This window comes from Protopterus annectens, chromosome 1.part0 (genome assembly GCF_019279795.1).
Source record: "Protopterus annectens isolate FY-2018-M chromosome 1.part0, PAN1.0, whole genome shotgun sequence".
Lineage (NCBI taxonomy): Eukaryota > Metazoa > Chordata > Ceratodontiformes > Protopteridae > Protopterus > Protopterus annectens.
Window position 1 is genome coordinate 1,848,268,657 of NC_056725.1, and position 26,261 is coordinate 1,848,294,917.

The window sequence follows — 26,261 nt, forward strand, 5'->3', positions numbered from 1 at the left end:
ATATTTTTTTGTGGATCTTATTATTGGAAATATTGCCTGTAAAAAGTAGCATAAAATATAAAGTAATAGAGGAGCAAAACCATAAAGATTGTAATGAACAAAAAGAAACAACAAAACATTTTTGCATTGTAAAAATAATTAAATTTTGAGGAAAACATTGAAAATGAGTAAAAGTGTAAGGTTTTCAAAACATAAACATGCATATAATACTGTATAGAAAATATAAAAAAGAAAAAATGTAAAAATGACAAATGGGATAAGATAGTCATGACAACAGTATAGGATTTATGGAAAAGAAGATGTGATGACTTGTATATTATACAATGACTGGCCATTAATATTCAAAAATGAGCACACTGATTGGTCAGCCCAACCAGCATGCCCATTGTAAATCCGAGAATATACCAACTGAAAAAGGTCCGGTCACCTGGACTTTTTTCCATTAGTATATCTTGTAATTTTTTTACTTTTGTTACTTTTTTTAACACAAATAGAAAACAGAAAACCTCAAATGAACGAGGAACATGGTGCAAACAAAAATAAGAGGATAATCAGGTACATTCTGCAAAACTAAAGTAACTTACCTGATTACCCTTTCATTTTGTATGTTGTGGCACTCCCAAATGTTAAAAGTCTCCCAGTTTCCTTTTTTCTTTTCAATAAAAAAAAAAAAAGCAACAAAGATCATCCTTTCTCCATTGCTACTTTTAGACAGCACTGATGTATTGCATATGTGTTGAAACACAAGTCCCATACGCATGTGCAATACATCAGAAAAAGCCCCAGGATATCGGAAAACATGGAAGGACATCATGGAGGCATTATACAAAGACATTATTTAAGAAAAATAAGTATTTTTTTCTTAAATAATGTCATTGTATATGTGAAGACAGTGCCCTGGCCTAACAATCAAGGGGCCTCATTCCTCACCACTAACACCAGGGAGGTTGTCTCATAGAAGAGAAAAGGATAACTAATACACACGGTAAAGTACAATTTCCCTTAAGTGCACACAGAGATCACAGTCAGTCTGTGGCTGGTTGCTCCATTGCTTTCCAGGTACCCTAATAAGAGTCCCCAGTGGCACAGCTATAAGGTCCAGATCTCAGCCTAGCTGGCAACCTCCAGTACCCTCTCTGTCCAACCAGTGCTTCATGTCCCTGCCCAGGTAGCTGACACACCACACCCACACTTTGAGAAGAGGTTATACAACCACACAGACCCTCCTGGGACAAAGGCTGGCACAGGTTCTCCAGCTGTGCCCCTTTACCCAGACTATACTGTAGTAATTACTGCCACCACCCAGTTAATAATATCAGCTACTAAAAGGCCCTTAAAAGGGTGTCCAATTATTACTGTGCAATATTATTATCCAATGGTAGTGTGACTAACAATCAAGGCTTACTTTAGAGTGGCCTAATACAATAACTTCTATAAATATGCAATGTATTCCAGAGCTTATCTCTACACAAATCAGCCAGCTAGAAGGTTTTAAAAATATTTAATAATAAATAATTAAAACACAAGACAAAACTACTACACCACAGAAATATCTAAGAGTTCACAGATCACACAGAAACTTAAAATAATACAGTATGACAGGTCTGATTTCAAAGAAAAATACCTAATTAATCTTTACTAGCTTTAATCAGAGTGCTAAAACTTACATGTGAGCATAAGGCAGAGTGCTGATAAGTTAGATGTCCAAAGTCAAAATGCTTTTTGGTCTCTTGTGTGAAATAGTATTTAAACATTACTAACAAACATGTCTCTATGGCCATCCCAAAATTACATCATTTTTGACACTTAGGTTTTCTCAGTATTCATATTGCATCATCTTAACACCTGGTCTGAGTCCTCAGGCCACAAACTGCATTATTTAGCAATCTAACACCTCCTCAGAAACTTACAATACAAGGCATTTCACATGTATATTCTAAAAGAAACTAGAGCAATAAAGCACATTCCACATCTAAATTTTGGTCATAAACTTTAGCCTTAAAACAATGGACATGAAACCTTCATCCAGCTGCACTGGAGCCGAATTCTAATATGAAAGGATCACAACATGCTTCACTGGGCCAGTAGAATGCAATGTTGTCACATATTTTGCAGTTCCACATTTCACAGTATTCTTTACACTCAAGAAAGATGCCTGTATTTTACATTTATTTACAAATGCCAGAATTATATATCAAATTCTATGTGACTAGGCTGTCAGCCTTCACCCATTTCTCCCCAGTCGTCACATCTCTTCCCCCCGGGAAACTCAAACAAGTTTTTCAAGTGCCCTTTGAGAAATATCGCTTGGGAGTGTCAGGTCTATCTGGGTGTACTTCACCCCATTCCCTGTCTTGAGACCCCATCTGCATTGGCATTGCTACTCCCACTGCAGTGCTGCACTGACATATCATATGCTTGCAACCCCAGACTCCATCTTAGCAACTTGGCATTTTGCTGACTGGCTCTGTTTAACCATGTTAGAGGGTTGTGATCTGTCATCACCATGAATTTTCTTCCATACAGATAAGGCTGAAGTTTTTGTTGTGCCCACACTATGGCTAGACATTCCTTTTCTACCACTGCATAGCATTCCTCCCTGGGTTGGAGCCTATGACTGAGATAAACCACTGGGTGCTCTTCTTCCTCTGAAGAAATCTGGCTAAGTACAGCCCCCACCCCATAGTTTGAAGCATCCACCTGCACAACAAAGTATTTCCTATAGTCTGGACTGGCTAACACAGGGGGTCCTCCCAAAGCTTCCTTAAGCTTCTAAAATGCCTGCTCACATGTTGGGGTCCACACTACCTTATCTGGCCTGTTCTTCCTTGTCAGGTCTGTGAGGGGAGAACTATGGTACTTTAACTAGGAGCAAACTTTCTGTAGTACCCTGCTGTCCCTAAGAATGCCCTCACCTACTTTTTGGTAATGTGCAGGTCATGCTTGAATAGCTTCCACTTTGGCAGGTTCTGGCCTTATCTTACCACTCCCCACTCTATGTCCTATGTAGGAGACCTCTGCCATACCCACCTGGCATTTGCTCAGCTTAATGGTCAACCCTGGCACCAAGGAATGAAGAATGAGGTCGGACCCAAAATGGAATTTATTGAGAACACCACGAACATAAAAAACAAACAGCAGCTCAACACAACAGCTTAACAGCTCAACAGAGTCGATTAATGGTCAACCCTGCCCTCTGTAGTCTGCCCAGTACCTCCCTGACATGCTGAAGGTGCTCTTGCCAGGAATGGCTGTAGATGGCGATATAATCCATGTAAGCAAGGGCAAACCCTCCTGCGCCTGCTAAGATATGATCTACCAGCCTCTGGAAAGCCACTGGGGCATTCTTCATCCCAAAGGGCATCTTTGTGAACTCATAAAAGCCAAAAGGAGTCACAAAGGCTGACTTCTCTCTATCAGTGGGAGTCAAAGGCACCTGCCAGTAACCCTTGGTAAGATCAATGGTTGTAAGATACTTAGCCCCACCCAGCTGCTCTAGGGCCTCATCTGTCCTAGGCATAGGGTAAGCATCTGACTCTGTGTGACTATTTAATTTCCTGTAATCCACACAGAACCTGGTGCTGCCATCCTTCTTTGGCACCAACACCACTGGTGAGGCTCAGAGACTGCTGAATTCTTGAATCATCCCTAGTTCCAACATCTCCTGTACCTCCTCCTTCAGAGTCTGTTTTACTCTCTCAGGCACCCTAAAAGGGGCCTGCCTTATAGGCCTTTGGGGTCCTGTATCCACTTGCTGCTGCACCAGGTGAGTGCTCCCTGGTTTCCCGGTGAACATACCCCCAAACTCCTGCAACACTGCTCGGATTTCTCGAACCTGGGTAGGAGATAGCTGCTGGGACATTCCTACCCCTTCCAACGAGGTGTCAGCCAGTGCCTCACTGAGAAATCAGTCCCCAGATCTCCCTCAGACTCCTCCTGCCATCCACCACAAATGCTCAGCACAAGGTTCTCCCTATCATGGTAAGCTTTCATGATGTTAACATGGTACAATTTGTGCCCCTGCCATCTGCCTAGCACTTCCACCATGTAGTTAACATCACTTACCTTTCTTACGACCTTGCAGGGTCCCTCCTCCCAAGCTGCCTGCAACTTGTTGTGTCTGACAGGAATGAGAACCATCACCTGCTGCCCTACAGCATACTCTCTAGCTCAAGCATTCCTGTCATACCACACCTTTTTCTATTGATGGGCTTCTGCCAGGTTCTCCTGGGCCAGGCTCATGAGTTTCCTGAGCCTTGTCCTGAGGTTCAGGACATATGCCACAACAGACTCCTTGTGAAACTCACACTCACCTTCCCACTCATCTCGAATTAAATCTAGAGGTCCCCTCACCCTATACCCATACAGCAACTCAAAGGGTGAAAAACCTGTGGATTCCTGGGGAACCTCTCTGTAAGCAAACAACAGATGGGCCAAATATTTGTCCCACTCCCTCTTAAACTAATCTGCAAATTCCCATAGCATGGACTAGATTGTAGAGTTTAACCTCTCAACAAGACCATTAGTCTGGAGATGGTAGGGGGTTGGTCTTCATGTGCTTCACCCCACAGGACTTCCACAGACAAGCCAGGAGGTCTGACATAAAATTGGCACATTTTTCAGACAGTATTTCCTTTGGGAAACCTACCCTGCTGAAAACCTCTAGCAAAGCATTTGCCACTTTCTCTGCCTCAATGAAGGACAAAGCCACTGCCTCAGGGTATTGTGTAGCATAATCTACAATCACTAGGATATACGTTTTTCCCTGTGGAACTTGGGGTACTCAGAGGACCCACAATATCCATAGCTACCCTCTGAAATGGCTCCTCAATCACAGGCAAAGGCATCAAAGGAGCTCTCACCTTGTCTCCTGCATTGCCTACCTTTTGGCACTGCTCACAAGTCCTGCAGTACCCTGTTACGTCTCTGGAAATTCCAGACCAATAGAAGTTTTGCATAATATGCCTCTTTGTATGTTTTATGCCCATACGACCTGCAAAGGGAATATCATGGGCTAAGGCTAGAAGTGCCAGATGGTAAGCTCTAGGCACTACCAACTTCTGTACTCTCTCACCTTCTAGCCCTCCCTCAGGGGTTTACTCTCTGTACAGTAACCCTTTGTTCCAGTATACAGATTCCCCCTTTCCTTGAGAATCAGGTGTTTCCCTAGCTACCTGCCTCAGGCCTTGCAATGTAGAGACTGAGAGCTGAGCCTGTCTCAAGTCTCTCGTTGTAACCCTTTCCAGCTCCCCTTCCACAGGAAGTCTGGCATCCTCTGACAGCAGTGCCTCACTGTCAGTCTGGGTACTACTACTCACCTCTACCTTTGCAGTTACCCTGTCCAAGGGAATATCAGTACCCACAAGTAGCTGTTACTCACATTCAGTCTCACTGCAACAGCGTAGCTCACTCCCTGAAGTAACCACCTGAGCAGTCTTGGCTGCAAGTGTGTAGTCTGTCTGGGTCTCCCCCAGGCTACCAGACCCACATGCTTGTCTCCTAGCCTCACTGCATTCCTCACTGCATTCAACTGTATAAGTACATACTACTGCCTCATCCAAATCCTTCCCTCTCAGGACATCTGCAGGATGGTAGTTCCATACCCCAGTTGTCTCAAGACAACCGACTGTTGGCATTTTGTCTTTCCCACTTACTGGCTCTCTCACCTTTGGTTCCCTACCTTGCCTCCATGGACATCTGTATTCCACATGGCCCCACTGGTTGCATTCAAAACATTTAGCTCCTGGACATTTACCTGGACTAGCCCCTGCTACTGGTGGATTCTGTTGGGGCAGTCTGTGCTGCCCACCATGGGCTTCTTTAGTCCCATGAGCAGTACTGGGGGTTACTTTCCTGTGCAGAGCTGCCCTGCTTGCTAGGTATAGGTCTCCCTACTTCCCCATCTCCTCTGAAGTAGCACACTGTATAACAGCTAACCAGATCCTCATGTTCTCAGGCAAAGTGCTAAAGGCTTTTACCTTTACCAAAAGGTCTGCCAGCCCTTCAAAAGTGGTGACCTGACATCCACTCACCCAGCTATGAAAATAAGTGCTCAGTTCAACAACATATTCACATACATTTTCATCTGCCTTGCGTCTATGCTCACAAAACTTTTTCCTATACATTTCAGGTGTTAGCTTAAAACTTTCTAATAAATGTCTTTTTACAGCAGTATAATCAAAACAGTCAGTGTCATGCATTTTTGCTAAAGAAGTTACAGCTTTACCATGGAGTAAGGGGGTCAGGAACCATACCCAGAGCCTTTGGTCAACTTCATACTGTTTACATACCCGCTCAAACTTATGAATGAAGCTATCAAAATTATCCCCCTCTTTAAACTATGGAAGAAATTTACTGACCTTTAGTGCTTCTGGGGGTCCGGTTACTCCCTTCCCCATTCCCTCAATGACTCTGGTGAAGAGTCAGCATTTCCCTTCTCATGCCTCCTCTGCTGTTCATTTTCCTCAGCTTGTAGACTCCTCATTTTCTCGGCTGCTTCTAGTTCCATACGCCTGGCATCCAACTCAAGTCTCTTTAGCTCCAGCTGGATTTTTAAGTCCACTGCAAAAAGTTTGAGCTGTCCATTCTCCAAGGATATTGTATCTTCACTGTCAGTCTGATTGTCCTCCAGGCTGCTGTTTTCTGATGCAGCTCTAACCAGGGCTGCAATCAGGTCTGCTTTAGTCAGGTTTCCATACACCACTCCCCTAGCCTGGCACATCTCCTCCAGCTGGCTCCTTGTCAGCTTTCCATGCTCCTCAAATGACATACTGCCTGCTCACCCTGACTAACACTAAGCTAACAAAAGAACTAAAACAATTGTGGTCTGAAATTTGAGTATACACTGCATGGCTGTTTTAAAGTACAAAATACTTTTCGAGATCACTGTACATAAGCTACAGAAATTTGCTCTACCTACAACACTACAAGCCAGTTAGTGTGTGAAGTAGATCCCACCACTGCCAAACAGTTGTGACGACCATGCCTTGGCCCAGCAATCAAGGAGCCTCAATCCTCACCACTAACACCAGGGATGTCATCTCATAGGAGAGGAATGGATAACTAATACACACAGTAAAGTACAATTTCCCTTAAGTGTGCTACTCTAGAGCTTATCTCTACCCAAATCAGCCACAGATAGAAGGTTTTAAAATATTTAATAATAAATAATTAAAACACAAGACAAAACTTCTACACCGTAGAGATATCTAAGAGTTCAGAGATCGCACAGAAACTTAAAATAATACAGTAGGACAGGTCTGATTTCAAAGAAAAATACCTAATTAATCTTTACTAGCTTTAACTATTCCTACAAGAAATCACAGTGCTAAAACTTACATGTGAGTATAAGGCAGAGAGCTGATAAGTTAGATGTCCAAAGTCAAAATGCTTTTTGGTCTCTTCTGAGAAATAGTATTTAAACATTACTAACAAACATGTCTCTAAGGCCCTCCCAAAATTACATCATTTTTGACACTTAGGTTTTCCCAGTATTCATATTGCATCATCTTAACACCTGGTCTGAGTTCTCAGGCCACAAACTGCATCATTTAGCAATCTAACACCTCCTCAGAAACTTACAACAATACAAGGCATTTCACATGTATATTCTAACAGAAACTAGAGCAACAAAACACATTCCACATCTAAATTCTGGTCATAAACTTTAGCCTTATAACAATGGACAAGAAACCTTCATCCAGCCACACTGGAAACGAATTCTAATATGAAAGAATCACAACATGCTTCACTGGGCCAGTAGAGTGCAATGTTGTCGCATATTTTGCAGTTCCACATTTCTCAGTATTCTTTACACTCAAGAAACATGCCTGTATTTTACATTTATTTACAAATGCCAGAATTATATATCAAATTCTATTTGACTAGGCTGGCAGCCTTCACCCATCTCTTCCCAATCGTCACAGTATAATAGCAATAACAGATTCCGTGGTGTGGTATATTAAAATTTACCAATGGTTGGCTTAATTTAATCACTCAGGCATCACTCTTGTGATTAAACCATGCCAGTCATGGGTAAATCTTCAATATACCACCTGACATCATTGGTTATTGCTTAAATAAAAAATGGGAATGATGAATATGTGTTGGCTGAAATAAAAAGATGGCTGTGGAGAAAATTGATGGGAGGAATAAAATTAAAGATGTCAAAGTTTGTGAAAGTGGATATATAAAATACTGAAACATTGTAATTTGTGTAAATATTGTAAATATTACAGGGAGAAATGTATAAAGATATGTATGACTAAGTCATTAGTGTATATTAAATGTATGCTTGATTCTTTGTTCTATTGTAAAATGAAAATGAGTAACTAAATAATGTGGGTCAAGAAGACTTCAGTAACCACCTTAGGCATAGCAGACAGATTATTTCTCATAGACCTCTAGGTCTAATGGAAAGCTTTGAATGAAGGTCTGCTCATTAACACTTCATGTACGGTCATAGACAAGTTTCTACATGCCTGTGCTGCACTGATTTTCAGTAAAATCACAGTGTGAAGTATCCCACAGCTAATCAGACTTATATTAGGCAATTTAAAAACGCTAATTTTTAAGCATAGGGTTAAATTAGCAAACAGAGGTGCAGCGTTAATTGACCAAGCAGTGCAAGGCTGCTGTACAGCAGGAGCAATGCAACAGTATGGTACATGACTGATGTGATGGACACAGACCTACAACACAGCAGGAGCAATGCAACAGTATGGTACATGACTGATGTGATGGACACAGACCTACATCACAGTAAGGAGCAATGCAACAGTATGGCATATGACTGATGTGATGGCCACAGACCAAAAACACAGCAGGAGCAGTGCAACAGTATGGTACATGACTGATGTGATGGACACAGACCTACAACACAGCAGGAGCAGTTCAACAATATGGTACATGACTGATATGATGGACACAGACCTACAACACAGCAGGAGCAGTGCAATAGTATGGCACATGACTGATGTGATGGCCACAAACCCACAACAAAGCAGCAGCAGTGCAACAGTATAGTACATGACTGATGGGATGGCCACAGACCTACAAGACAGCAGGAGCAGTGCAACAGTATGGTACATGACTGATGTGATGGTCACTGACCTACAACACAAGAGGAGCAGTGCAACAGTATGGAATACAGCTGATGTGATGGCCATAGACCTACAACACAACAGGATCAGTGCAACAGTATGGTACATGACTGATGTGGTGGCCACAGTCTTGTGGTGGCCACAGTCTTACAACACAGCAGGAGCAGTGCAGCAATGTAGTACATGGCTGATGTGATGGCTACAAACCTAGAACATAGCAGGAGAAGTGCAACAGTATGGTACACAACTGATGTCATGGACACAGGCCTATAACACAGCAGGAGCAGTGCAACAGTTTGCTACATGACTGATATGATGAACACAGACCTACAACACAGCAGGAGTAGTGCAACAGTATGGTACATGACTGATGTGATGGATACAGGTGTACAGCACAGCAGGAACAGTGCAACAGTATGGCACATGAATAATGTGATGTGATGGACACAGGCCTACAACACAACAGAAGCAGTGCAACAGTATGGTACATGACTGATGTGATGGACACTGAGCTACAATACTGCAGGAACAGTGCCACAGTATGGTACATGACTGATGTGATGGACACAGACCTACACTACAGCAGGAGCAGCAGTGCAGCAATATGGTACATGACTGATGTGATGGACACAGACCTACAACACAGCAGGAGCAGCGCAACAGTGTGGTACATGACTGATGTGATGGACACTGACCTACAACACAGCAGGAGCAGTGCAACAGTATGTTACATGATTGATGTGATGGCCACAGACCTACAACACAATACGAGCAGTGCAGAAATATGGTACATGACTGATGTGATTGCCACAGACTTACAACACAGCAGGAGCAGTGCAGCATTATAGTACATGACTGATGTGATGGCCACAAACCTACAACACAGCAGGAGCAGTGCAACAATATGGTACATGACTGATGTGATAGACACAGACCTACACAACAGCAGGAGCAGTGCAGCATTATAGTACATAACTGATGTGATGGACACAGACCTACAACACAGCAAGAGTAGTGCAACAGTATGGTACATGACTGATGTGATGGACACAGGCCTATAACACAGCAGGAGCAGTGCAACAGTATAGTACATAACTGATGTGATGGACCCAGACCTACAACACAGCAGGAACAGTGCAACAGAATGGTACATTACAGATGTGATGGACACATACCTACAACACAGCAGGAGCAGTGCAACTGTATGCTATATGACTGATGTGATGGACATAAACCTAGAACAAAGCAGGAGCAGTGCAACAGTATGGTACATGGCTGATGTGATGGACACAGGCCTACAACAAAGCAGTAGTAGTGCAACAGTATGGTACATGACTAATATGATGGACACAGGCCTACAATACAGCAGAAGCAGTACAACAGTATGTACAATACAAATTCAGTCAGGCAGAGACAGTATAGACAGAAAAGGGATGGTGAGCAGTTGATACACACAAACACAGAGAGGAAGAAAAGTAGGCATAGGGAGGGCTAAGCAGGAAACGAGGAATGGGAAATGTAACATATGAGAGACAAACCTCCAGAATGGGGATAATGTAGGTTCCTGGCATGGCTGTGTGTCAGTTCAGCCCAGAGGGCAGCAAAGTCAGGTATTACTCACTTTGGTGGCTGATATTATGTGCCAGTTGCTCTACCAGTGGCCTGATGGCAGGGCTGCCAGTTGTATAACACTACAAACTGCAGCAGAAAGTGCTCCATTTTGCTGAAGCAGACATCCACTGTCTGGAATACTTCAGGAGCTATTATATTCTGTAATTAACTTCTGAAGACCCATGTAGTCCACTTTCAAAAGATTAACTTTTACCCATTTCCTGAAGCACAGGCACTGAAGGCATCTGTGCCCCCTATAAGTCACTTCCACCAAGGAAACCATCAGACTTGGTGGCAACTTGTGACCTGGTGCCAGAGGCATCAGATAAAACAGCTTCACCTCCTCATCTTCCACTACTGGATTTGAAAAAGAATGACATAGTATGGAAAAATTATTACATTCACATGTTGCAAATATATTTGCAGTTGTACAGTGGATTGGCATAGGCATCATTCATACCCTGCTGCTGGGACAGGTGGTGCCACCTTCTGTGACACCAAACTTTATTCAAATATTGCTCTTCCCCAACTGGAACACAAAGTATGTACTTTTACGTATATTAATATAAGATTTAAGATGGTAAAAGACAATGGTATGGAAAAAAAAGTTAGTAGATTTCAGGCTCCCTTTCATGAACCCCTGCCTCCTAATGATGAAGAAGATTTGTGCTGTGCCACCTCATGTATATTTCCAGTGTCAGTACTGTTGACTAGAATGGATGATAGATGCAGCATCACTCAGTATCACAGCAAACTCATACCAGGCATTCACCTTTCTGTAGTTCACAATCAGAATTGTCTAGCAGCTGCTCCCTAGAATTTCAGTATAGGAACAACAGGGCAGTCCTACACTCACACAGCACACAGTTCTAGACTCTTACATGCTCCATTGTATGAGGTAGACGTGGCCATTCAACTAGGCCTGATAGAGGACAAAATAGTAGCCCCATTTCACAGATGCACATTTGTAAATCATGTAAAATGCAGTAATGTATGTCTACAACACAGCACTATTGCACTACTAGTATACACAACCTGCAGGCACAAGCATACTGATCACATTTTATTATCAGTGTGAAGGACATAGTTAGTGCAATAATTTGAAGTGTTAAAAGGTACACCAGCAGTGATTTACAGATAGTGACACTAACTGACTTCAGTAGCTCTTGAGTTGTCTTTATTAGTGTTACATAAAGCACCAGTGCCATTATATGCTACAGTGATGGCAAGTTTATTACTGTGAATCAGAGGACTGACTGATAAAGTACCTCAGCAAGAACAAAAAAAAACACCCTGTGATGGACAATGATAACAGTGATACAAATATGGTTGATATTCATTGGCAATGCAGTGTACTGTCAGCCTGAGGATAGATGGGGGTGCAACCTGTGAACATTAAAAGGGTACTCCAGAAGGGGAGGGCTCCAGGACTATATATATATATATATATATATATATATATATATAGAGAGAGAGAGAGAGAGAGAGATAGATATATATATATAGATATATATATAGATATATATAGATATATAAATAGAGAGAGAGAGATGATGATTATATAAAGTAAATTGGAGGGTGGATTTTTACAGTACTAACTGCATGATAGCCATGTCTTCAAAATGGGGCTGTGGCCTTAGGTATGTGCGCCCAACACAGTATATTTTAAAACACGCTGACTGACATGTTTTTCCTACAGATTTGCAGATAGTGGCATGGCCACCCAAGGTAAGCAACACCTTGAAAACTTCACTAACTAGGAGAACAAAGTACTACTACATGCTCTCTGCACACATAGCATGTGCCTCCTGGGAAAATGTGCCACAGACAAGAATTATTGAGGCCACATTTGACATGGAGAGGTGCAGGATGGGAGTGCTTTGGGTAACCATAATAGATCTACACAACAGATGAACAGATGAGATAAAGGGATACTGATATCCACACAAAAGAAAAAGCATTGGAAATTGAAAAAGACAGGGTCATTACAGTGTATAGATCACCAACAATAAACTGTATCAGGAAGACCAAGGAGTTTTTTGGTTAGAGTATCCCTTCTATAGGAGGGGTGACTTGGATGGGATTGCAGGGCTAGCAATAACCATGCACATGTCAGTAAGAGAACAACCAGATTAATAATATCCATTGCAGTATACTGTAGTCATCAAGACCCACGCATCTGCATATCTGTCTTTCCAAGTACCAATGGCTTCCAGCTGCTGCAGCAGCCTGCATGACATTGTATGTCTGCCAATGTATGCCATAACTATATATTCATGAGTACCAGTATGCATACCTCAGTGGTATACAGACCTATATGTGTATCATTGCAAGTTTGTCATGTGTGCTCATGCTTTTACAGGTCCCAGTAATTAAGGATCTACAATAACAGAAAAGTACAGGCCTGATGTCTGTAGTGTGTCTGCGGCTGGCAATAATAGCAACATGCACAAAGCAGAGTCCAGTAACATAGCAGCACTTTCTGCAGCACTGCAGGTGAAGGCTTACCCTCATTCACCATCGTAGAGGCCCTTGTTGAGGTACAGGCTAAGAACACAGTGTTATCAGTGCACTGTAGAACCCTGCACCTCAGATTTCCTTATGGGCTCCACCTGTGTTCTCAGCCTACATAGCATCTGACATATGCACCACTTCCTAGGTGAGCATACCCAACACTGGGGAGAGATATGAGAGTATGTGCTGCCTCTATGATTCCAGGCCCATCTATGATATGGTTATGACACTCAACATTACCAAGCAGATATGTGAGTCAATAATCAAGGCACAAACAACTACTACAAAATATGGTGTATCTGAACTTCTATGTAACATCCATAATCCAACCCTGACAACTGGTTACATTCCATAAAAAAATCCATTGTAACGCCATTGCATAAGGTGGCCCGACAATGGACTCTTGTTACTATAGAACCATTTGTCTCACTAGCCTCATATGCAAAGCTATGGAATGAGTTATCTCAGACCTCCTTAATCTGAAAATTGAAAATCTATTTACAAAAGACTCTCATTGATTTAACTTTTTCAAAGGAATGTCCTGCCTTTTAACCTCATTAATTTATTTGAAAAAGTCACTAAACAGTGGAGAGTGGTCATGCAGTACATACAGCATATCTGGACCCGGCCACAGCCTTTGTCACTATTCACCATGCAGAAATTATGGACAAAATTGCAAATCTGAATGTAAATGGTTATGTTATGCAGTGGATAGCTAACTTTATTGTCTGACAGAACCCATGTGGCTACAGTAGTAGGTTTCACTTCTGAAAGCAAAAAATACTACCAGTGATGTACTACAGGGCTCTGATTTGAGTCCTCTGTTGTCTGACGTGTATTTCTAAGACCTACAGGCAAATATTCCTGGCCTACAGTTGTCTAAGTTTGAAAATGACCGTAAATTGGGAGTTGTCATTTGATCTTCCATTGACTCATAATTGTTCCAATATGGATTACACCATGTTAGCATTTGGTGCAAGGACAATGGTCTCAAATTAAATGTGCAAAAATGTAATATATTTAATTTTGGTAGGAAAAAAAATCCCATATCATATAGGTGACACACCCCCTACAGTCAGACACTGTTTTATGACATCTAGGCAAGCTTGCTGATAACTCCTTATCTTTGGACCACCATGTCTTGGTAGTACTTAGGAAAGCCTTCTGTATAGCTCATTTGATTTCCAAAGCCATCTCTTCAAGATCCAAAGAAGTCCCAATTCTCTTTTCCCCTATGTCTCATCAGACTCACTATTGAACATAATACCTTTTTAGCATGTATTTGTCTAAGCATGGAAATCGGATTCAGAAACCTCAGAGATTCCTAACTAAAAAGATCAGTGGCCTTAAAATGTAAATTACCAGGATAGACTGGTAGCCCCCCATCACTGTAAATGCTCAATTTCTTATACACTGCTTCAGGGGGAACTGTAGCTATCCTTTGGAGAAATTTGAGCCTTTCACCTCCAGCTCTATTCATCTTTCTATTCTTTTACAGAACAAATGGCTCCTCAAAATCCATGTTAAAAGAACTAAACCTTCATCAACAAATAAATAAAAATCATTGGTATGATAGATTCATATCCCAGTGCATCCCCTTACCTCTGGAATAAACTTCCACTACATGTCAAGCAGAGTAGCATCATTGCAACCTTCAAGGTAAACCCAGATAATTGGATATGCAACTTCAGATGTTCCTCTTTTCCATCTTGTGGTGCCCTTTTTAGCCTGGAGGGAACTTTGGAATATGGGTTATTGGCTATGTTTGTAATGATCTGCAGAATGATTTCTTAGGACTTACCTAGGGACCTATTAACCTATGAACCAACAGCATTGTAAACATGGTGAGTGTGCTTCATGGGTCTTGAAACAATGTACACAAACTGTACAGTGAAATGGAGTTTATGGAGAGGGAGCAAACAGTGCTGCTGAGGTTGATGGTGGCAAATGTTGCCTTCATCGGCACCTCCAAGAGAAACTGAAACTGGCCTCTGGTCTGGCTGCACAGGCATACAGGCTGTAGTAGTGGAAGGGTCTGAATGCCATTTGGATGCCCAGCTCAGACTTCACAGACCATTGCTGAGTCAGCATCACAGTCATCTGTGGCACGTAGAATGACAACAGTAACTGTGGGTAATCGTCAGATTGTGGTTATGGTTATTTCTCTGGTTCAACACCTGGGATGCTTCATCAGGCTGCTCATGTAGAGTCCCATAGTATTATTCCTTCCCTGTCACCTATGGCAGCACATCCTGATGCCCCTCTTGTGTGGAGTTGTGCAGATCCCATGGGATGTCCCATCATGTAGCACAAACACAGTCCTGTAGTTCTGTGTTTTCTCTGACAGGGACTACATCAAACCCTGACATCACCAACAGCAACATAATGGTAGATCAACCCCTACCACTGGAGGATGTTATCTGTCACTTCCCACAGGCACTCAAAATTTATGGCTACTATGTTTATATTCCATAACTCTACATTCTAGTGTTGTAGTCACTTTTGATTATATTCCCCCAACCTGTACAGGTTATGATGACTGTAAGCTGCCCACCTCCTAACTTGTGTAAACATGGTGATGTTTAATGCACAGCACAGCTAGTTCATACAATCCCCTGCATAGCCTTGATATGATATCATATGCATATTTTTATTCAATGTTGCTTATATCATAGTCAATAATTGTAGACCAAATGCTGCCTCTTGGTCATGGTCATAATGTATTCTGCTCACATCTGCTTCCGCTGTTCTACTTCTGCTGTAAGTTCCTCCCTTGACACTCCATTCTTCTCTCTTGCTGTTGCTATGACTGATATGGAATACACTGCCATGATGCTTATCCTGAGAGATAAGCTGTTTGGGCAATGAAACGATGTGTAGCATGGCACACATAACAACAGTTTTGCTGCAGATATCCATATTGTATTGCAGTGCCTTTCTGAAGGTTTCTAGACATCAGAAGCATCTCTGCAGTAACTCATTTACATGTTCCACAGTATTTCATGTTTCCATACTGGAGATTTAAAACATTCACTTGGGAGAAAAGGAATCTTGGGAAAGCAGTTATTTCCTTCTATGAAAAAAAAGATTATCTTGTCCAATGGATTTTCTGTACAAATGAGGAGTGGAATATTCAACCCTAGAAATGAGGACTATTTGCTTGTAGAAAAACATCTGTATGAAGAGTTGGCTGTAATATGTCTCTGGAAGCTCTAGTAGTTCTACTATATTCTCTTACTTAAGGGCCTGACTGGAAAAAGGATTCTGTATGTTGGTGACCATAAACCTGTCTTCAATTTCTACAGTTTATGATTAATCCTGCTCAATACTAGTAAAAAGTTTGTTCGCTTATCCCTTCTAGAAGGAAACAGAACTATTTAAAGCTGTTTTATACTGGGCTCTGTTACAGGAACTGCATTCTTTTCTATTAAGAATGATACATGTTGACAGCAACTGCAATGAACCCTTACCTGTGCATAAGACAGTTTAATGGACATATAAACCAATTGCATTCCTACAATTGTTTTGCTTAGAGTGAAGAACCTCTGTTTTGTTTTGATTATTTCCCCTTCAGTAAAAATTATGTCATTCAGAAACCTCAGGACTGTCTTCGTTATAATCATAAAACCTCAAACAGTCAAACAGTCAAATGAATGAATCAAAAAAGAATGGTAATTTTAGAGCGAGACTAAAATGACTGAAAACTGCACAGACTAAATTTAATGTTTTTGCAGAGGGGACAAGCCCCCTTGCATCATCTATACCACCTGCTAAGTATATATACTAACTCCAAGATCATACAATCGGGCAAATTCCCTTAGCCTCCTGCACCACAATCTCATAAAAAAGATGCTGGCAAGAACTCCATAGAGAATAACATTCACTGATTTAATGTGCTCATTTGACTGTTCACTCTTCTGGATTACAACTATATAGATATATATATATATATATATATATATATATATATATATATATATATACACACACACACACATATGTATGTGTGTGTGTCTGTGTGTGTGTGTCAATATACATGTCTGTGTGTTTCAGTCTCTGCTCCTCTCTCTCTCTCTCTCTATATATATATATATATATATATATATATATATATATATATATATATGTGCGCATGTATAGAGGGAGGGAGAGAGAGAAAGAGAGATCTCATTCCTGATATTGGTAGTGTTTGCCTTTATCACATCAGTTACCTACGATTCATTTTCTTGGCTGTACCTTTTAATGTGCATGAAGCATTGGTGCTTACATTTATTAGAATTAACATTTAATTGTATGGCTTTGTTTTGCTCTGTGTTTCTTATTTTATTATTTATCAATCACCTCTTTGCACATTTCTATCACCATTTTATATATATATATATATATATATATATATATATATATATATGTGTGTGTGTGTGTGTGTGTGTGTGTGTGTGTGTGTGCACATGAATGCACTTAAAAAAATGTTCTTATTAAAATTCAGTTATGCAACTCCGTATCACATAGGCTAATGCTGAAAAACTTCTGTGTGGATCAGTTTGCTTCTCCAAATAAGAAATAAATGACCATCTAACTAGGGAAATGAATCAGTTTTGTGGGGTTTTATCAAAAATATTGGAAGAAGCAAAACAGGAAAAATTGTGCCATATAACAAGTCTCACCTAAATATTTTTAGCTCAAAACTGACAAAATTTCTTTTAAGTTATTTTTTCATTCATTAATACTAATTAAAAATCAATAATATTACAACTTCTAAGGACAATGCTTGATACAGCAGAGTCTTTGGCACATTTGTCCATGCAAATAATTAATCGAATATGACTGATGAAACAGACTTATTTTGATTATGGTCCTTTGTCTTTGTTTGCAGTACAGATCCAGGAGTATTGTAAACTTTGGGCAGTTTGGAGGAAATCCATGCCACTTGTCACTTGGACAGACTGCATCCTGCAGGCCTACTCAACCATGTGTGGAAGACGTAGTCGACTGTGGAAACGATTTTACTTGTGAAACTGGTGAGATGTGAGAGAAATAGAAAGTAACCAAGCCACAGTGACCTAGCACTATATTCTGTTCTGAACGAGCATTTAAACTGTGTGTGAGAATGGAAATAATGCAGTTGAGCATATTACTTTGAATGAAAGGGCCAATTGGTCTTACAAGAAACGTATAGAGATGAACAATTGTTTGTTGTCCCATAGGCCCATAGGTTCAGTGCTTGTGTTTCGATCCAGTATGCAAGCACGCAGGTTTTGGTGATAAATGATGGTACTGGGAATATGATCGAGTCATGGGCTTTTGTTTTCATTGAACAGATGACTGTCTGAGGCTGTGTTTGACATTATGTGGAGGCTGCATGTACAACAGATACTAAGGTTTCAGGGAACAGAAGAGGTTTTGTCTAGCTCCTCAGGATTATAACCATGTGTACAATTGCCATATATAAGTGCAAATCTAGCGGTTTGTGGCAATTGAAGGAAGAAGAAAAATGTATTTGCATGAATACATAAAAAGTACCATTTCACTTCAGACACCACGTCTCAGAGGTTGTGCATAAGCCAAAAAATAAAATAAAGTACTTGAGAGCTCATTAACCTAAGTTCTAAAGAATAATTTCTCCTGGGATAGCCTGGTTTCTTAAAGAAAGGTTATTTTCTAAGTTTCAGAAGAGGGCAGAAAGTTTACTGACTGTAGAAAGGATAATGCGGTCATGAAAGTGAGTGAGGCAGGTGTGAGTAATCAAAACCACTGTTAGCCCTTGCAGCCTTGCTCTCTTTAATAAATGTGGCCCTGCCATGATTGTACACAGTATACATTGAAAAATGAGCCCTCTATCGATCTAATTTAATAATTATTTTTTTAGTAACCATTTTTTTTTCAATTAGGCGCACAAGAGGGCAGTTTACACATATACTAATTAAATGGTAATATGGTACGGCGGTAGCATTGTTACCTCACAGCAAGAGGTTCTCCCGTTCAATTCTCAGCTTGGCTTGGGAGGCCCTTCTATGTGGAGTCTGCATGTCATCCCCGCGGTTGGGTAGTATTCAAAAGACATGCGTGCGTAAATGGGCGTACCTTCGTTGAAGGTTGGGTGTCAAGCTGGCACCTCGGCGTTAAGTAAAAATCTACTGCCAATCATTAACAGACCGGAGTTCCGCTGTGGCGACTCCTTACTGGGAAAAGGCTGAAAGACAAAGAACAACTGAGATTCACCATTTTGAAATATATGCTTTTGAATAGTATTACAGTTCAATAAAAAAACAAAGCCAGACAAGTACAAATTAAACTTGTTTTAATCAGATAAATGTGAATACATCTTGACCTTTAACTCATGGTGTTTTTCCATAATTTGAACAGCTGTACAGTGAATTAGTCTGCTGGATGTGATTTTTATTCCTTCTAGTGGAATGTATTGACCCCAATGTTTTAATGTACTGTATTAAATTTTTCACATAAATTTAAATGTATTGTCATTTGTTTATCGTAACATATTTTATTTTTACTTAAGTGCTTTGTACATCAAATTACAATGCAGTTCAAAAGCATTTATTTCAAACATGGTTTGTCTGACTGCATTGTGATTCAATCTGTATATGTAGAGATCCCACAGAAGGTATAGTACAAAGATAAGACCAAATTCATAACCTTATTGTAGACGGTGTAAAGAAACTCCAGCAGATGGGAGTGGCAAAGAAAAGAAACAGCAGTTAATGAAATGCTCTTCTTTCTCTTAGGGGGGTTTGGGAGATTTCTACCCCACTGCTGAGACTTTGCAGCTTGCAGTGGGTGGCAGTACAGGACCTCAGGAATGTAATCCTCAGCTCATTTAGGTGCATAGCTAGGATATGGCATGTTGATGTGCTAAGGTAATACCGCACTAGTGAAAAGGCAGTACAAAATGAGCAGAAAGGGCCATCTTCATGATGCTGACAGGTGCAGTGGGATCATCACCAAAACAGCGATATGTTTGCATAGCTTGTGATGAGTAGCTTCAAGGGGCTCTTAAAAAAACAGATGTATTTATTTGAATGGGAGAAGGACATTAGTGCAGGAGAAATCTTGGGTGGGTGGACCTTCCCAAAATATTAAAATCTTGTTTCTCTAATTTTGAACATCATATAACTGTTATGATAGTCCAACAGCAGCAGTGCTGTTCTGATTTTGCTAATAAGTGTATTTAATTTACTGATGCTGGATAAAATGTAATAATGCAAAAACAGACTGTATGTTTCTCTGAATGTGGGAGTTATATGATGCTCTAGCCATTTTATGTAGCTTTGAAATGATTGCTTCACAGCATCATGCATTTCAACAAACAAAAGTAAGAGAAGAATTGATGTCAATTTATGTACTGATTATATACATAATATCTTGCAGTCTATTTTGTAATAAATAAAGTATCTTGTACTGAAGGCTTATAGAAAATGTTTTGAGATTTGGGTTGATACCATGAATCATGAATGGAATCCACAAATCCTACAGTAAAGGATATTTAATTTACTTTAAGCGGGACACCTTAACATATTGTATTGTCATGTTATTTTCTGTTTTTTTTTTCAGTTTGGATTACAGCTTTCTATTCATTTCTCTGGGATGCTGTAAAAGTATAATTAAGATGTTGTATTATTTATATCTTGATTAATTAAGGTATAAATACTCAAATAAAATAATCTAAACCTAGACTAAATTGCAGATCCACATATAAACAGCACTGGTAAGATAGTACAGTTATGTAAACTCTTACCTAAACAATAGATGCCCTTCTCTTCACTGCTGCGGTATTCTTAATGTTAGGGATCCCCTGCCCAGCACAACCCAATACTCAGCCAGTATACCAAAGCCTAATGATCTTGTATGCGGTGTACATCACACCTATGCTCCCCACACAGAATCTAGGGCATAAAAGGGATGTACAGACACAGTTACTCAGAAATGAGCTGCCACAGAAGAGAACAGTGTCCACAGGGCAAAGGAGTCTCATGCATATCCAGAAGGAGAAATGCAGAAGAAAAAGGGGAGGCCATCAGCCGGAAGGGAATCCAAAACAAAAAACAGAACATACAAGAGGGGGTTAGAGAGAGGGAGGGAACGAATACTGCAACAGTGAAGAGAAGAACATGTATTGTTATAGTAAGATTTTACACAACTGTACTATGTTCTTCTGTATCACTGCTGCAGTATTCTTAACTTTAAGGAGTGTAAAAAAGCTCAAGAAACAGAATGGGAGCTGGAAGACTGAGAAACAAACCCATACAAAATGGTTCTAGCAAAACCTGGTCTGGCCCTAGAAACCATATCCATCTTATAATGCTTAGTAAATGTATGCATTGAAGACTAAGTAGCAGCTTCATGGATGAAACTGGTGTCCAAACTATTGTTGAAAGCACCAGAAGAGGCAACAGCCCTAGCGGATTTAGCTCTAATGGCCTTAGATATCCAGAAGGAGATGGTTTGCTTAGAAACAACCAAACCCAATGTCCTGGGATGAAAGGAAACAAACATCTGACCAGACTTATGAATGGCCTTAGTTTTATCCAAATAGTACCTGAGCTGTCTATGCAAATCCAAAGTATGCAAGACCCTCTCACTAGCAGACTGAGGAGAAGGGAAAATGGAAGGGAGTTGTACCAACTGATTCAAGGACAACTCATTTACTAACTTGGGCAAAAAAAGAAGGATTAGTATGAAGAGATACCCTGTCCCTGTGAAAAAACAGAAAAGAAGAAATGGTCTTAAGGGTCTAGAGCTCAGAAACTCTCTGAGCAGGAGTAAGAACCAGCAACAAAACAGTCTTCCATGTACAATGTTGTAAAGAAACTGATTATACAGGCTCAAAAGGAGCCTGAGTCAAATTTTCCCACACAAAATTAAGGTCCCAAGGAGGAAGGATAGGTTTCCTTGGAAGCCTAAGATTCTGGATGCCTTTAAAAAAATATTTGGCCTGGATACAAGGGCAAGTAAGCAGAAAATGTGTCAGTGGAAGAGTGGACGAGTGAAGATGGATAAGAGACCCCTTTTCCTGTATGAGGAGGTCCAACCAGTGAGATAACTTATGGTGATTATCCCTGGCTAGATGCATTAAGGGAGAACCATTGCTGTCTTGGCTAAAAGGGAGTCACTAGCAAGATTTTTGGAGACTCCAGTTGATGGAAAACATAAAGAAACATTCCCTTCCAACTAAAAGAAAGGGCATCCATCTTCCACACCAGTTGGTGTGGCACTCTGGAATAGAAGACATGGAGCTGTCTGTTCAGAGGGGAGGCAAAAAGATCTACCTGAGGAATACCCCACCGATGGACAATGTCCAGAAACACGTCTCTGTGAAGCATCCATTTGTGAGCCTGTGTTTTGGACCTGCTCTGATAGTCTGCCACTAGATTGTGCTCTGAAGGAATGTATACTGCCTGAAGAGTTAAGTGATAACTGACAGGCACCTCTCAAGCCTAAAGAGCAATTGTGCAGAGGAGGTAAGATTTTGTGCCTCCCTGCTTGTCGACATACCACATCAATGTAGTGCTACCTGTGTACACTTTTCAAGGTCCTGGAAAGAACATGTGGTGAAAACCTTGAAGGGCCAGAATCAGAGCTGTCATATCTTTGATGTTGATATGGTCTGACTTCTGATGGGGGGGGGGGGGGGCAGAGACCCTGAACCATCAGGTGACCAAATGAAGTCCCCCACCTCATGTCTGTTGAAAACAAACTGTTGAATCCCCCACTTGAATTCCTTCTTTAGACAAGGAAGGAGAGGTACACTAAAATCCAGAGGATGGCAATGCTGCAGCCAAAATAACTTGATGTACCACTGATGCTGCCAAATATGCAGTCTGGCAAGAGGGGAGCATTCGAACAAAAGAGGCCATGAATCCTAGGGCCCAAAGAAATTCTCTGACTGCCCATGGCAGTCAGAGGAAGAAGATACTGAAAGAAAGCTGTCAATGCCAAATCTTTTGGAGGTGTAAGAGCGGCCAACATTGGTATTGTCTGAATCCTGCATCTTAGATACACATGATCCTGAGAGGGAGTCAGGACGGATGGACTTTTAGAAGTTGATAGGGAACCCCAGACTTTGAAGAAGAGAGATGGTGAACTCCAGATCCTGTAACAGGTGATTGGAAGAAGGCACCTGAAGCAACAAGAGGTCTAGACAAGGAAAATCTGAATACCTTGGAGCCTACAGAAAGCAATCACAGGAGCTAGGCATTTTGTGAATACCCTTGGGGCAGTAGACAGGCCAAAGGACAAAAGAGAGAACTGAAAAAGAAAGGAAGAAACAGAGAAACGTAAAAACATCCTGAAAATAGGGTGAATAAGGATATGAAGGTAAGCATCATTCAGATCCAAAGACAAAAGAAAAGATTGGGGTAGTAAAAGAGGAAACAGGGTTTGAACAATAAGCATCCAAAAAGAAGGGACCCTGAGAAAGGTGTTGAGCAGGGAGAGATCCAGAATAGGTTTCCAAGTGCCCTCTTTTTGAGGAACCAGGAAAACCCAGGATAAAACCCTTTCCCACTTGAGAATAGGGAACAGATTAAATGGTTCCTTGGTTCACCAGGGATTCTAAGACCTCTAGAAAATTAAGAGAAATGAGGAGGTTGAGGAATTCCTGAAAAAGAAGGGAGAGAATCCCATACCTTGAAGTACCCCTGACAGGTGATAGAAATAACCCGAGTTTGAAGTGATGAGAAGCCAATTTGGAAGCCAAAGTGAAAGCCAGAAACAAAGGAACCTGGTATAAGTGGGGTGGGGGGGGCAAACTGTCAAAAATGCGTAGGCTTATTAGATAAAGGAGGCTTCTGGGTCACAGAAATCTGAGAAGTCTTAGCAGAGGGGGCCCGCCTACCACCTTTCCTGCCCTTGTATGCCTGGTGGGGTTGCCAGCAAACAAAAGTAGATCTAAAAGGATAATTCCTCTGGAACTCAGGGATAGGTAAGACAAAAATATATTTAAGGTCCTGCAAGGTTTTGCCTTTCTCTTGATCAAGGTCAGAGCATACCTGTTCATATCAGTCTGATAATTAATAGCCCTAAAGGCTAAAGTAGAAGCATTGTAAACTTTTTTACCAATCATCTCCATTGCCCTACTATCCTTATCAGAAGGCAACAGCTTGGAAGGTCTGTCAGAAGAAACTGACACCATGGCAGGATTAGCAGAAGGACATTTAAATAAAAATTCAGGAACCTTATAAAACCTATCAGGTTTCTTAGGAGTAGGAGGCTGAGAATCAGGAAACTTGGAAGCAGCAATGAAAGTGTCTAACAAGGTGGCCAACATGGAAAGAGCTTCAGTTGGTCTAGGAGTATTTACCTGAAGCAATTCATAAAATCCCCTGTTTATATTAAATGATTGAGAAGAATCCCACTTAAAGTATTCCATCATGCTAACAATTGTGTCCCCGAAAGGACAATTCCTCAAGAGGAGACTCAGGCTGATACAGTCCCCCTCATCAGAACCTTAAGCAAAAGGCAAAGGCATCTGTGAAGAATAGGATAAAACCCCCTCATCAGACTCTGAATCCTCATCTGACGAATCCAGTTCCCTAAGCCATTTAGAATGGGTAGAGGTCCAAGGATGAGCAGGCACTGAAACTCCTTGAGGCAGCTTCAGGACCATCAAGGCAGAAAACAAGTCCTGAGTAAACTCTTGCAACTCCCTTTGAAGATCCTTAGGATGGCCTGAAACATGCTTTCTCTCAGCTCTAAGAAGTACTGGAGGTTCTGAACCTTGGCGAGATTCCATAAGAGAACCTGGAATCTCCTCCCTGACCAATATCTGCGGGAGCTCTCTAAGACCCTTCAAAATAATCAACCATGGTTCTCCCTCAACATCCAGAGCAGATGCCTGCAAAGCCACAAAGGACATGTGAAAACATGGATCCATGCTGTCCTCCAAGGGGCTAATGGCAGATGAATCCGATGTAGACACCAAATGGCTGCACAGCTAAAGAATCTGGTCGAGACCTCTTGGCCGTCTTCTTATATAGCAGTAGTAACTCAGGGTTAGTGCATTCTGCCTTGTTGCCCTGGGCTAACTGTTTAACCTATTGGTTTTCAAGAGCAAGATAAGTCTTATGGGGATTCAGGCTTTTGAGTTTTCAGGCTTATGAAATTTCAAGCTTTTCATCTTCCGGCTTATGCAATTCAGGCTTGTGATCATTCAGGCTTCTGAAGTGATATATATATATATATATATATATATATATATATATATATATATATATATATATATATATATATATATATATATATATATATATATATATATATATGTATATATGAGACCCAAAAATGTTTTATAGAGAATTGGGAAACAAGGCAAAAGGAATTAAAACACCACCAAAAAAAGAAGAAATAAATACATTTTGGAGAAATTTCTATGAAGATCCTGTGGAACATAACAAAGATGCTAAGTGGATAGAAGAAGTAAAAGAAAAAGTAAGAAGTTCAAATGTACAGGATATGAAATGGGATGAAGTAGTGGCCAGAGAGATTAAAGCAAAGTAAAGAAAAGCTCCTAAATGGAAATCCTCAGGCTCAGCTGCAGTATCTAACTTCTGGCTAAAAGTATTAACATCTTTACATGAAGATTAACCATGAGTAAGAACTATGTATATGAACACCTTGACCAGACACCAGCCTGGTTACCAATAGGAAAAACAATGCTTCTACCTAAGAGAAAATCCACAAGCTATCCTAAAATCTATAAATCAATAACTTGCCTTCTGATGATATATAAACTACACAGTGAAATTTATGCAGACAGAATTTATAGTCATTTAGAAGAAAACTCAATCATGGCAATAGAAAAAAAGGATAATAAAAGAAAGTCATGTGGAACAAAGTGTCATTTGTTGTTACATAAAGTCATAATGGAGAACTATAAAAAGGAGAAGAATCTAAGTATGGCATGGATAGACTATAAAAAAGCATGAGGAGATTTGTTTGATATAGATAAGCAGTTTGTTCCAGAGTATGGGAAGTCTCTGGGACAGGAAGCTATCCCTCCAGCATGTTCTGTTTATTGTGGTG

At 40.7% G+C, this 26,261-nt stretch overlaps 1 protein-coding gene across 1 annotated transcript in view; it reads left to right on the top strand.

Moving 5' to 3' along the window:
• Positions 1–26,261, top strand: part of C9 (complement C9) — an 802,110-nt gene that overhangs the window by 63,581 nt on the left and 712,268 nt on the right. Inside the window, exon 3 of the mRNA XM_044069841.1 lies at positions 18,100–18,244. Within this exon, the coding sequence (XP_043925776.1) occupies positions 18,100–18,244 (145 nt within the window). The remainder of the gene's footprint in view (positions 1–18,099; positions 18,245–26,261) is intronic.